This window comes from Arachis stenosperma, chromosome 5, assembly GCF_014773155.1.
Source record: "Arachis stenosperma cultivar V10309 chromosome 5, arast.V10309.gnm1.PFL2, whole genome shotgun sequence".
Classification (NCBI taxonomy): Eukaryota; Viridiplantae; Streptophyta; class Magnoliopsida; order Fabales; family Fabaceae; genus Arachis; species Arachis stenosperma.
Window position 1 is genome coordinate 38,749,161 of NC_080381.1, and position 15,537 is coordinate 38,764,697.

At 33.5% G+C, this 15,537-nt stretch overlaps 1 protein-coding gene across 1 annotated transcript; it reads right to left on the reverse strand.

Annotated features, from left to right (window-relative positions):
- Positions 1-11,927: 11,927 nt before the first annotated feature.
- Positions 11,928-12,329, reverse strand: LOC130980724 (uncharacterized). The gene has a single exon (XM_057904374.1). The coding sequence runs from the start codon at positions 12,327-12,329 to the stop codon at positions 11,928-11,930; it is 402 nt and encodes a 133-aa protein (XP_057760357.1).
- Positions 12,330-15,537: the final 3,208 nt, after the last annotated feature.

The window sequence follows — 15,537 nt, forward strand, 5'->3', positions numbered from 1 at the left end:
CTCTCTAACTAACTAAAAAAAAAGGGACAAATCCACACTAGATAATACTAATAAAGAGAGTTTAAGAGATAAGTAGTAAATAGATTACTAGAAAAAACACTAGATAGTACTAATAAAGAGGGTTTAAGAGTTAAGTAAATATATTACTAGGTCTTTTTCCGTCTCTACAAAATATTATACGGTCTTTAATAAAAAATTAAAAATAAATAAATAATTTTTAGCCATTAACTTTGTAAGTCATATCGATTTTTTTAAGTCCAAAATGATATTAATTTTTTTTGTAAAAATCAGAGGCTATATTTATTCAATCCCTTAAATAACATCGTTTTGAGTGAAAAATTAGATGTCTTAAAAATAATTAATTAGAAATTACTATATCATTTTTTATTAAGGACGACCATGCAGTAGTTCTATCATAAAAATGGATAAAAGCCAAATTATATATTTACTTTTACGGATTTGGTGTAAAAAGTATTTTCTCCTTTTTACATATCCTTGAAATAACTTCTAGCAAATATGTGCAAATTAAAGTAATTACCTGTTGTGTATATACAATAATTTTATACGAAGGTATTATTGTATACATAAGCAATATAATTTTCTCTTTTAACAAAAATGTATTATGTTACATTCAATTTCAATCACTGTTATCATCAGCTATATATCCTATATATGTAGAGTATTTGTATTTCTTATGTCGTAGAATTTTGCTATTAAACTGTATTTCAATAATAGATGACTCGTGATTGTTGTTGTTTTAGTGTATGTAAAGAATTATTTATTTACTATTCTAACTCTTCATTGCTTTCAAGCTACCAAAGAATTAAAAAAAGGAGACTCAATGGTAGGTTGGTAACTTGGTATTGTTACATACATGCCAATAAGGTCGCTAGTATAAATTCGTGTCATGAACAGAGTGTGAAAGTATGTGGAAGTTGTTGGGTAGTTTCTTCTGGATTTTTCAATTATGACAAGGGATCGAGAATTATATATAAAAAGGTGGACTATTGTTATGAGTTGATAAGAAAGATAAGGACATATGCTATGGGGAGGAAGTGGATATATAGTCTATAATTTGAGTATATCTCAAGAAAAAGCAAAAGTAGATATATTCCGAGTATTTAAATGGTACATATTAACTAATATGTAGTATTTATTGATATAAAAATTTACATAGAATTATCTTCATCTAAAATTAATAATTAAAAATAATTAAATAATAATTTAATTAAATTTATTAAATTATCTCATAATTTTAATTATTAATAATATCACGTAAATTATAAATATAATTACATAAAAATTTTCGACATAGATAAAATCAACAATAAAGTGATGAGAATTTAAAGGTGAGTTCATGATCATCACATTTAATTTTTATTCGATCCTTTTTCAGTTACTTACTATGAAGCTTGTCAATTTATTAATTTCTGTTTTATCTGTTAACTTAAACATTGGTTTAACTTTTTCGATGCTGCTTTAAATATTAGCTATTTTACTTGTTTGATTGTTTGTTGTAATTTTAGAATATGTATTAAATTATTCTTTTATAGTAGTCTATGACAATAATAAAAATTTTTATACTAATCCACAAATTCAACCTAACAAAATACATAAATTTAATTATAATTTTGGTTTATATATTTTTAGCTTTATCTTTATAATTTTTCAATCAAAAATTACATAATACAATCTTTTATCTTTGCATATTCTTTGTGTATTTTCATATATTCTTTTAGTTTTATTATGATATTAGAATTCGATTTTGAGCTCTACTAACATTCATGTATAAACTAACTAATTTAGATCATAAAATTCTTTCAATTCCCTTCCCATAGTGAATGATCATTCTTCCATTAACACTGCCGTTGTCCCTTTATCTCTCTACTCTATCCTAAGTCAAGGAGAAAAAACACATCAGCAACTTCGTCAGGAGCCTCTTTTAAATATCTCATTAGCCCAACACTCTTCTCTCATGACATTTATAAAAAAGGTTGAAGCTCATCCTCTAGATTGCAAAACTAAAAACAATCATTCTTCCAATAAAAAAATCCATCCTTCAAAAACAATTATTATTTTTGTTTTTTCAGTACTTGGATCATTGATTTTGGTGTCACACATCACATTGCATCAAATTTGTCTTGGTTTATTTCTTACACACAAATTTTTTTTATTATTGTTCATTTAACAAATGGCTCTCAAATTACTATTTTTTAAAAAGGCATTGTTCAATTTTCACCATTCTTAATTCTTCATGATATTTTTTATTTACCTCATTTTAATTTTAATATTATCTCCATATCAAAAATTACTTCCGCACTCAAATGTGTACTCACTTTTTTATCTTCTTTTTACACTCTACTGGCCAATAATTTAGCTACGATTGATTTGGGCAGAATAAGAAAGGAATTATATATCATTGAACCCAATTTCAGTAAAAATTCATCCACTACACATTCCGCAAATTTCATCCAATCCCACCCATTACACCTTTAAATATATGACATTTTTGTTTAAGATATCTTTCTGGACAAAGACTCAATCATTTACATAAACATTTTTTTTTTATTTCTATGCATCATGATGAGACTTGTGACATTTGTCATCTTTCTAAGTAAAAGAAACTTTCATTTTCTCAAAGTTTTAACAAAGCTAATGCAAATTTTGATTTATTACATTTTGATATTTAGGGTCCGTTTCGACAAAATTCTATTCATAATCATAAGTATTTTTTACTACTGTTGATGATTTTAGTCGCTTTATATGATTATTTTATTAAAATCAAAAGGAAAAGTGCGAAATTATGTAAAGAATTTTATTACTTGAGTTGAAACACAATTCAACTCTCAAGTCAAAGCTGTCTATTATGATAATTGACCAAAATTCATTTTACATGATTTTTATATTTCAAATGGCATTATTCATCAACGTAGTTATGTTGAAACTCCCCAATAAAATAAAAGGGTAAAACACAAGCATCAACATATTTTAAATATAAATCGTGCTCTTATATTTTAATCTAATTTACCATCATCTTTTTGGTTTTATACTATTAAACATGTTGTTTATTTAATGAATAGAGGTTCATTATCTGTAATTAATTTTAAAATACTATTTAAGGTTTTATTTAATCATCCACCAAATTATCATGATTTTAAAGTTTTTGGATGCTTATGTTTTATTTCTACACTAATGACAAATAAATCAAAATTTGACCCAAGAATAAAAAAGGCTGTGTTTTGATGATTAGATTTTTGATGGTTTAGAATTTCACAGATGAATTCTCGTTGCAAGTATAGTTCCTAAACCAAACAATAATCTTTTCATACAAAAAGTTGTTTGTCACTAAAACAAACCCCTAAATTTATAAACCGAAGTATTGAAACCTCGGGTCGTTCTCCCTAGGAATTACAATAAAGTGTCTTGTTATTGGTTGTGAGTTATTTTGGGGTTTTGGGTGAATATGAAGGTTCATTATTTTGGAGAGAGGGTTCATAATAGGAAGGTGGTTCTTCTTGGTAAGGTTGTGGAGATTGTGTGTATTGAGGTGGTTCTTGGGAGTAATTTTGATAGGGTTGTGGTGGTTCTGAGGGTTCTTGCTCATAACAGTCATAAGAGTATGGTATGGAGGTTTGGTCATATGATGGATATGGATCATAGGGCGGTGTTTGGTAATGAAAGGCTTGTGAGAATGGTTGAGGTTCATGTTGAGGATGAGATTCATAGGCATATGATGGTGGTTGTTGAGTGTCACAAAAAGAGTCATCATAACCGTTAAATTGACATGCATTAGGATGGAAATTATACCTATAAGTATCCGGAGGTTGTTGCCAATAGGAGTGATCAATTCCTTGAGGCTCCTCCCATCTTTGTTGGTTCCATCCTTGGTACATGTTATCATTGAAGTGCATATTTCCTACAACACAATTAGAACCAAACTCAAAGCCAAAGTGAGAATTCATAGTGAGAGAACAAAATAAAACTAACAAAAATTAAGAAACAAACAAAAGATAAACCTATTCACAATATTCACATATGTACAATAACCAATAACATAACACCATTGCAAATCCCCGGCAACGGCGCCATTTTGATAAACAAAATTTAACATGCCGATATAGAATTCAATAATGGATGTAATCGTGATTATAGTCTAATCGACATTCAAACTTCGCATCAAACAATCCTACAATTCTATAACCGAGAGTATTAGTCTCCCGAGTCGTCCTTCCTTGGAATTGCTAGAGAATGCATATTATTGATTAGGAAGCCTTGTTATGATTCTTTTGAAGTTTAGTGAAAGTGGATGACAAACAAGCAATATTAGAAGACTTAGCCTAGGGTTGGCATTAGAAATTCTATCATTATAGTTTCCTTCAATGATGATAACAATTAAGCCTTGCTTCACTTAGTTAACCCCTAGGTATAGAGGAAAGTCAAATGAGAGTAACTAACTTGAGTCACAAGTCCTAGTTTTACCCTAGGGAAATCTAGCTTTAGTGCACTCCAAGTCAATTTGCAATTCCTAATTTCCAATCAACAATTGACATAAATTATTCAACTTTTTCTAATGCTCCAAACCCTATGCCAAGTAAGAAACTTTTACTCCATAACTAGTGTTGGCATTTTATCAAACAATTGATGAGCAAGGATGAAAGACATAGTAAGAATGAGAAGAAATTAGAATTGAAAGTGCTTCAACACAAGAATTTAACAACAATCAACAAAGAACAACAATAGAAATGAACTTTGCAAGGAATTGATAGAACCCAAAACTACTAAGTTGAATCTAAGATCTATGAGAAGTGAACAATTACAAGCATTAATTGAGATTAGAGAAGAAGATCTATAACATGGACAAAGTAAACTGAGAATTGCAATAGATCTCACTAAGGAATGCTTGAGAATTGAGAATTTGAAGAAGATGAACCCTAATGAGAGGTTGGAATCTCTCTTTCTACCCAAGAGTGTAACTACCACTAGCAAAATATCTAGAACAATCTAAAAATGAGCAAAAAGTCCCTTAACCCTTCAACCCCTGGTCTTAAGCTCTTTCTGCCAAGGCACTTCCCCAAAATGGGATCTCCAACTGTCTCCATGCCCAGGTCACGTGACCCTTTAAAAAAATCATATTCGAGCATCGGCGCGCACGCGCAAAGTACGCGTGCGCGCCACTGGGGCATCTTGCAGTTTGCGCGGAAGCGTGACGTACGCGGACGCGCCCATGGGGGTCATGGCTTAGCTGCTACACGTGCCGGCTCGTAGCTTGGCTCCTGGCTTTGGCTTCTGGCTGCGCAATCCACGCGGGCGCGCCAAGTACGCGCACGCGCCCTTGCTGAAGTTTCCAAAGCTCAATTTCTCATGCTCCTTTCCTTTGCACCCACTCTCCTTCTCTCTTCCGGGTCATCCCTGCCCTATATTCTGAAACCACTTAACACACATGTCACGGCATCGAATGGCACCAAGAGAAGATTAGAAATGTATCTAGTTTAATGCAAAATAAGCATGTTTTCATTCATGAGGCAAAAATTAGGAAAGGAACACAAAGTCGTGTATTTTCATATGAAAAGCGTGTGGAATCATTGATAAAACCCCCGAAATCGATACAAGATAAACCCTAAAAGTGGGGTTTATCATGTTTATTGGTTTTCAATATGGTTTTAAAGGATATATTGTTTATGTTTTAGAAAGTAAAAGGATTGAGATTTCTAAAAATGTGATTTTTTATGAAATGATCTTTCCTTTTGTTACCAAAATATCTAATTCTATATATTCAACCCAACATTATCAAACATGCCTTCTCAAAAATAAATTTTTTCTTTCAGTTGGACCCTCACTCATACCTATTGACCCACTTTCATCTAATTCTTTGCTTTCTCCAACAACTTCTTCTTCTTCTTCACTGTCGTGTACTAACCAACTTGAACCCATGACCACCGAAACTATTTCAAGTTATACACTCTCTCTTGCTTTCACAGTAGACATACACTAGTTCCTCATCACCTCTTCATCTCATGTCACCTTTCTTATCACCTGAACAATTCTGTCCTTGTCATTTCGACCAAACTCACCAACCTCCAGTATATCTTTCTGATTAATTATTTGTGCAATTTCTCTCTCAACTCCACAAATCTCTTTTCCCAAAGTGTCGGTATCCTCTATCTTCAGTTATATCTTTTTCTTCTCTTTCATCTTCACATCATAAGTTTCTTTTATCGCTACATTATGATATTGAGTCAATGTCTTTTAAGGACGCCAATTAATACTCTAATTGGTATAGTGTTACGAAAGATGAGTTGGATGCTCTTGAGTTGAACAAAATTTGGCGTCTTGTTGATTGCCCTACAGGTGTTAAGTCGGTTAGTTGTAGATGGGTCTATTGCATCAAACGCAAGTTTGATGGTTCAGTTGATCGATATAAGACACGCCGCTATTATTTTTTCTTGGGAAACTCTTTAATATATTAGAAAACCAAAAAACAAATCACCGTTATTCGCTCATCCACTAAAGCAGAATATTATACACTTGTCAACACAACTTGTGAACTTCAATGGATACTAAATATGTTACAATTTTTACGCATCTCTTCTATCCACCCACCAGTTTTATATTGTGATAATTAGAGTGTCCTTTATATTACTGCTAATTCATTTTTTTATGAATGGACCAAACATTTAGATGTTAATTGTCACTTGGTTCGACAAAAATTCAAGTTAGAGTGATAAAACTTCTTCCCATTCCCTCTAGGTAGCTAGCTGACATCTTCACTAAACATTTGTCCCCTTAACCCTTCCATCTTAATCTCAATAACTTTGGTGTTTTTGACATCTTTCATCCTCTCGTTTGCAGGACCATATTAAACTACTCTTCAACCTTAGTCTATGACAACAACAAAGAAGTTTCGGCCTGTAAATTCAGTCTAACAAAATACATAAATTCAATTACAATTTCAACTTATATATTTTTAACTTTATTTTTGTAATTTTCAATCAAAAAATAAATAACACAATTCTTTATTTTTGTCTACTTTGTGTACTTTTCATGTATTTTTTAGATTTTATTAGTATGATTAACTAAAAAGTGAAATGGAGTTGAAATTAATAGTTATTCCTATAAAATATTACAGAATTATTTTATTTTATTCTTTATTTATTTAATTTTTAATTATTTTTATTGGGTTATTGTTGAATATTTAATTAATGTTTATCCTGAAATAAAAAACTCCTTGAATTACATTTTATATATTATGACATGTTGAACTTCAAAATTCAATAAAAATTTTGAATAATTCATTAAATAAGAAAAACAATGTATAGAAGAAAATAAGAATTTTGATGTAAGATATTTCAGACTTTTTAAATGGCAAAAACGAAAACGATAACTTTCTTTTCTTTTAAATCACATTTAAAGATATACTATATTTTTAAAATTGAGTCAATTTTTATAAATATTTAAGTTAAAAACCTTCAAAATATCTATGTTGTATTAATGATATTATATGAATCTTAGAATTTTAATTAATCATATTCATAAATCACACTATAACAAAAAAAGAAATAAATGTTAGTATGGTATTTCCTCAAATGAAAATATCATGCACCTCTAGTCATAAGTTTTTAACTAATCAATTCATAAGTTTTTAGTTATCATTTTTTTATAAGAATATCTTATTTGTTATCAAGTAAAAGAGTTTACTTTTATTAATAATTAATTGTAACAATTTATTATATAAAAAATAAAACAATCTAAATTGTATAATTCTATATTCATTTAATTATTAAGTTTTTATTACAAAAAATTAAAATAATTAATTTTTATGAGTATTATCTAAAAATATATTTTTCACTATATAATATACAGTTGGATATTAGTATAAAAAGTTTTATATATGTTTATAGTTGATGAGAGAAACTTTTGCGTGGTCTAGAAATTTACGGATAAATCCTCGTTGCAAGTATAGTTTCTAAACCTTCAAAAGTCCTTTCATGCAAACGTTTTGGGTGTCACAAGTAACAAACCCCTTTTGAAATTGTTAACCGAGTATTCAAACCTCGGTCGTCTTCTCAAGGAAATGCGAGGAAGTATGTTCTTATTATTGGTTATAAAGGTTGTAATCGGGGTTTAGAAGGTGAGAAGCAAGTAATTTAAATGATGAGTGAATTAAATGGTAATTAAAATAAATAATAGCTATAAAACAACTCTTGGCAAGATAAGGGAATTTAGAGGTCTAACTTAGTTATCTCTCTCAACTATAATAAAAGTTGAATCTAAACTCCACTTGGTCAACCTTTACCAGGGCAAAGGAAAGTTAAGGGACTAATTAAATTGACCTTTGAATCCTAATTATTTCCTAAGAAAAGGTTGGGATTATTCAGGTTCAGCTCAATTAGCAAGATAACGATTATTAATTACGTTGAGTTTAATAACTGTTGAGTTACTAAATTCTTAATGAGAACCAAAAAGGGAAAAAGTAAAATTGCTAGAGTGAAAATATCCTCAGATGGGAAACATCAATAACATAAATCAAAGAGAGCAATAGTAAACTGAAATACCTCAAATATCATTAAATAAAAATGTCATCAACAGCCAATTGGGCAACATCAATCAAACATAATAAAAGCTTCAGAATAATCAAAATATAAAAGAGAGATTTAAATAGAAAAAGGAATATTGAACCTGGATCAAGAGTCACTCTAGAAAGAGAAGTCCTAAATCCTAAGAGAGAGAGAGAGAGAGAGAGAGAGGAGAGAACCTCTCTCTCCAAAACTACACCTAAAACATGAAAAGTAAATTATGAGAGGCCTCCTTATGAATGGATGCATTCCCCCACTTTATAGCCTCTAATCTGTGTTCTCTGGGCCGAAAACTGGGTCAGAAATAGCCCAGAAATCACTTCCAGCACTTTCTGGTCCGTACAGGTCGCGGAAAAGTGACGCGGCCGCGTCGTCCACGCGACCGCGCGGATTGGGTGTTGGCCAGGTCACGCGTTCGCGTCGCCTGGCGTCGGAGCAACTATGGCAAATTATATATCAAATCGAATCCCCGGATGTTAGCTTTCCAACGCAACTGGAACCGCGTCGTTTGGACCTCTGTAGCTAAAGTTATAGCCGTTTGAGTGCGAAGAGGTCAGGCTGGATAGCTTAGCAATTTCTCAAACTTCTTGTATTCCTTCCACTTTTGCATGCTTCCTTTCCATCCTCCAAGCCATTCTTGCCCTGTAATCTCTGAAATCACTTAACACACATATCAAGGCATCTAATGGTGATAAGAGAGGATTAATAATAAGCAAATATAAGTCCAAAGAAGCATGTTTTCAATCAAAGCACATAATCAAGAAGGAAATATAAAACCATGCAAATAGTATGAATAAGTGGGTAAAGAGTAGATAAAAACCACTCAATTGAGCACAAGATAAACCATAAAATAGTGGTTTATCAATAGTTTATAAATTTAAATTAAAAATAAATTATTTTTTATACAATTGAATCTTTATTTTAATTTTAACGAGTGTATAAACCCGTGCTCAGCACGAAAAAATTTATAAAAGTAAAAAAAAATTATATGCTTTGATATTTAAAATAAAAATATAAAATAATTATTATTTTAAAAAATTTATAAAAATTATTATCAAAATCAAAGTTTAACTTAAAAAAGTGAGTAATAATTATTTTATATTTTTTAAGGTAAAATAATTATACACTGACACAGAATTTAAAATAAAATTAAAATATTTACATTAGAATACTATTTTTTCAAAGACTTCTCTATAAACAACATTGATGGTTGAATTTACAAACATTCCTACATGATACATAAGTAAAACTTTTAAACCTCTCTTACTCTTAACTCTTGAAAGTGCCACATATAGTTGGCCATGTGTAAAAACTGGTTTGGGCAAGTACAATCCAACGTGAGATAAAGTTTGTTTTTGAGACTTATTAATTGTCATGGCAAACGATACTATTATGGAAAACTGTCTTCGTTGGAATATAACTGGGACGGTTTTATTTGTTGGTACCATATTCATTCTTGAAATCAAAGCAATATGACCAATATTGTTACCCGTTAAGACTTCACATTCTATGACATGATTTTCAAGCTTTTTAACTTGTAGCCTTGTACCATTACAAAGACCACTGGATTGGTCAATAATTCAATATTCCTCAGTAACATCACCGGAACACCAACCTTGAGTATTGGTGCACGAAATTGTGATCATCAATGGCGCCATCAACATGGTATGCTCAATTGCAATCTCAACTCTTTATCACAACTTCGCACAACTAACCAGCAAGTGCACTGGGTCGTCCAAGTAATAAACCTTACGCGAGTAAGGGTCGATCCTACGGAGATTGTTGGTATGAAGCAAGCTATGGTCACCTTGTAAATCTTAGTCAGGCAGATTCAAATGGTTATGAATGATATATGAATAAAGCATAAAGTAAAGATAGAGATACTTATGTAATTCATTGGTGAGAACTTCAGATAAGCGAATGGAGATGCTTTGTCCCTTCCGTCTCTCTGCTTTCCTACTGTCTTCATCCAATCCTTCTTACTCCTTTCCCTGGCAAGCTGTATGTTGGGCATCACCGTTGTCAGTGGCTACAGTCCCGTCCTCTCAGTAAAAATGTTCAACGCACCCTGTCACGGCACGGCTAATCATCTGTCGGTTCTCAATCAGCTTGGAATAGAATCCATTGATTCTTTTGCGTCTGTCACTAACGCCCAGCCTTCAGGAGTTTGAAGCTCGTCACAGTCATTCAATTATTGAATCCTACTCAGAATACCACAGACAAGGTTTAGACCTTCCGGATTCTCTTGAATGCCGCCATCAATTCTAGCTTATACCACGAAGATTCTGATTAAGGAATCCAAGAGATAAACATTCAAGCCTTGTTTGCTTGTAGAACGGGAGTGGTTGTCAGGCACGCGTTCATAAGTGAGAATGATGATGAGCATCACATAATCATCACATTCATCAAGTTCTTGAGTGCGAATGAATATCTTGGAATAAGAACAAGCTGAATTGATTAGAAGAACAATAGTAATTGCATTAATACTCGAGGTACAGCAGAGCTCCACGCCTTAATCTATGGTGTGTAGAAACTCCACCGTTGAAAATACATAAGAACAAGGTCTAGGCATGGCCGTGAGGCCAGCCCCCAATGATCTAAGAACTAGATGTCCAAAGATGATCCTAAGATCGAAAATGATCCAAAGATTCAAAGATCTAAAGATGATCTAAGATCCAAAGATGAAAATACAATAGTAAAAGGTCCTATTTGTAGAGAACTAGTAGCCTAGGGTTTACAGAAATGAGTAAATGACAGAAAAATCCACTTCCGGGCCCACTTGGTGTGTGCTTGGGCTGAGCATTGAAGCATTTTCGTGTAGAGCCTCTTCTTGGAGTTAAACGCCAGCTTTTGTGCCAGTTTGGGCGTTTAACTCCCATTCTTGTGCCAGTTCCGGCGTTTAACGCCGGGCAGTTTTGAGCTGATTTGGAACGCCGGTTTGGGCAATCAAATCTCGGGCAAAGTATGGACTATTATACATTGCTGGAAAGCCCAGGATGTCTACTTTCCAACGCCGTTGAGAGCGCGCCAATGGGGCTTCTGTAGCTCCAGAAAATCCACTTCGACTGCAGGGAGGTCAGAATCCAACAGCATCTGCAGTCCTTTTCAGTCTCTGAATCAGATTTTTGCTCAAGTCCCTCAATTTCAGCCAGAAAATACCTGAAATCACAGAAAAACACACAAACTAATAGTAAAGTCCAGAAAAGTGAATTTTAACTAAAAACTAATAAAAATATAATAAAAACTAACTAAAACATACTAAAAACATACTAAAAACAATGCCAAAAAGCGTACAAATTATCCGCTCATCAAGTATTAATTTATGTGGAGGCAAACCAGAGCAATTTATGCTATTCAGTAATTCAGGATCGGACCATAGAGATCTAGTTGACTCTCCATATTCTCTTCATCCATACAAATGGAATCCGAACTAAGATATAATTTTTTTCCTTCAGAAATGATAGCCATCAGATGGTTGTTGACCTCTTCAACGATGTCTAGTGTGGGAGCCAGTATAGTTCTTGCTTTGAAAAAATCATTTGAGGACATGTTTTCCAAAATATTTGGATAAGAAAAATGAACTAACTCATCAAATGCCTGATCCGAAGAAGGAATAACAATATCTCCTGGATGACATATCTCAGATTCACCATCCATATTGTCACCTATTAGACCATCACCAACTTTTAATAACCACTCACCAAATTGTTCTGTCTCATCTTGATCTGAAGCAGTCGTCCCTACAGAAAGTCTCATATTTTTTGTTAGTTTGAGCACCTAACAAAACTTCCAAAGGTAAGACGAATCCACAGTTGAATGAACGATATCTTGTCTCGATCCTCGTAGAATGACAGAAAGAATTTGTCTAAAGTCTCCACCTAGTACAACCACTTTTCCTCCAAAGGGCAAATCTTTGCTATATGTTGGAGAGAACCTCAAGATATCACCCAAGCATTTATCAAGTGCTTCATAGCAGTACCTGCTAACCATTGGAGCCTCATCCCAAATTATAAGTTTGGCTTTCAACAGTAACATTGCTTAAGGGGAATCAGGTTTGATGTTACTGATGAGCGGATAATTTATACGCTTTTTGGCATTGTTTTTAGTATGTTTTTAGTATGTTTTAGTTAGTTTTTAGTATATTTTTATTAGTTTTTAGTTAAAATTCACTTTTCTGGACTTTACTATGAGTTTGTGTATTTTTCTGTGATTTCAGGTATTTTTTGGCTGAAATTGAGGGACTTGAGCAAAAATCTGATTCAGAGACTGAAAAGGACTGCAGATGCTGTTGGATTCTGACCTCCCTGCACTCGAAGTGGATTTTTTGGAGCTACAGAAGCCCAATTGGCGCGATCTTAACGGCGTTAGAAATTAGACATCCTGGGCTTTCCAGAAATGTATAATAGTCCATACTTTGCCCGAGATTTGATAGCTCAAACCGGCGTTCCAAATCAGCTCAAAACTGCCCGGCGTTAAACGCCGGAACTGGCACAAGAATGGGAGTTAAACGCCCAAACTGGCACAAAAGCTGGCGTTTAACTCCAAGAAGAGTCTCTACACGAAAATGCTTCAATGCTCAGCCCAAGCACACACCAAGTGGGCCCGGAAGTGGATTTTTCTGTCATTTACTCATTTCTGTAAACCTTAGGCTACTAGTTCTCTACATATAGGACCTTTTACTATTGTATTCTCATCTGGGTAGCTATCTTTAGTCTTATGCTATCTTAGATCATGGGGGCTGGCCATTCGGCCATGCCTAGACCTTGTTCTTATGTATTTTCAACGGTGGAGTTTCTACACACCATAGATTAAGGTGTGGAGCTCTGCTGTACCTCGAGTATTAATGCAATTACTATTGTTCTTCTATTCAATTCCGCTTGTTCTTTGTCCAAGATATCACTTGTTCTTCAACTTGATGAATGTGATGATTATGTGATGCTCATCATCATTCTCACTTATGAACGCGTGCCTGACAACCACTCCCGTTCTACAAGCAAACACGGCTTGAATGTTTATCTCTTGGATTCTTTAATCGGAATCTTCGTGGTATAAGCTAGAATTGATGGCGGCATTCAAGAGAATCCGGAAGGTCTAAACCTTGTCTGTGGTATTCTGATGATTGGATTTTTGACGGTTTAGAATTTCACTAATGAAATCTCGTTGTAAAGTATAGTTTCTAAACCAAACAATAATCCTTTCATACAAAAGATTGTTTGTCACAAGTAACAAACCCCTAAATTTATAAACCGAAGTATTGAAACCTCGGGTCGTTCTCCCTAGGAATTACAATAAAGTGTCTTGTTATTGGTTGAGAATTATTTTGGGGTTTTGGATAGGAAGCATGAAAAGTAAATGGTAATGAAAATAAACTAACAACTAACAAAGCCCTTGGCAAGATGTGAGAACTAGAAATCCTATCCTAGTTACCCTTCTCAATTGTGATGATAATTGTTCATTACTCCCACTTAGTTAACCTCTAACCATGGAGGAAAGTCAAGTGGATGAATCAATTTGATTTCTCAAGTCCTAATCAACTCCCAAAGGAATGACTAGCTTTAGAGGCATTCAAATCAATTAGCAACTTCTAATTATCGATCAACAAAGGAATTAGATAACTCAAGAGTCACTAATTACTCTACCTAGGCCAAGAGAAACAAAATCTAACTAATAGCTATAAGAGACATTTCATCAAACACATAAAAGGCAATAAAAGTAAACAACATAAATTGCAAGAATTAAAGAGAGATCTAACTACAAAGGCAAGAGATCAACAATAGAAAAGCAAAGAAGAACAATTATTATGAATTACCTCTTATTGAATTGAAAGAAAATGGGAGAAACAAAAGTAGATCTACAACAAAACACAAGAACAACATAAAGGAAATTACAATAAAAGAGTAGAAGAAGATGAATCTAACAACAAAGAATTGAAATGTAGAAGTAGAAGAAAGCAAAGATTAAAATCTAGATCTAAGAACCAAACCTAATCCTAATTCTAGAGAGAAGAGAGAGCTTCTCTCTCTAAAACTCTAAAACTAATCTTCTAACTAAAACTAAACTATCTAATGATCTAAAATTAGTCTATGGATGTGAATGTGTATCAATCCCCTTCAATCCTTGGCTCTTATATGCATTTTGGCGCCAAAGTTGGTTGTTGAAACCTTCCAAAATCGCCAGGCACATGTTGCCTTAATGAAGTCATGTGCGATCATCGACGCGTGCGCGCACGGTACGCGTGCGCGTCCTTGGCCGATTCCGCAATGTGCGCGCGAGCGCCTTGTGCGCGTACGCGTGCATGGCTGACTTTGCTTCTTTGACTTTTTATGCTTCTCTCCAATTGCATGCTTCCTTCCTTGCTTTCTTTGATCCATGCCTAGCCTATTTCAATCCTGGAATTACTAGCAAACACATCAAGGCATCTTATGGAATCAAAGAGGAACTAGAATTCATCAAAATAAGGCTTAAAAAGCATGTTTTTACACTTAAGCACAAATAAGGGAGAGATAACAAAACCATGCTAATTCCTAGGCTAAATGTGACAAAAGGTTATCAAAATACTCTAAATTCAATACAAAACAAACCGTCAAATTGAGGTTTGTCATATTCTGAGTAGGATTCAATGATTGAATGACTGTGACGAGCTTCAAACTCCTGAAGGCTGGGCGTTAGTGACAGACACAAAAGAATCAATGGATTCTACTCCAACCTGATTGAGGACCGACAGATGATTAGCCGTGCCGTGACAGGGTGCGTTGAACATTTTCATTGAGAGGACGGGACTGTAGCCACTGACAACGGTGATGCCTAAGATACAGCTTGCCATGGAAAGGAGTAAGAAGGATTGGATGAAGACAGTAGGAAAGCAGATAGACGGAAGGGACAAAGCATCTCCATACGCTTATCTGAAATTCTCACCAATGAATTACATAAGTATCTCTATCCTTGTTTTATGTTTTATTCATAT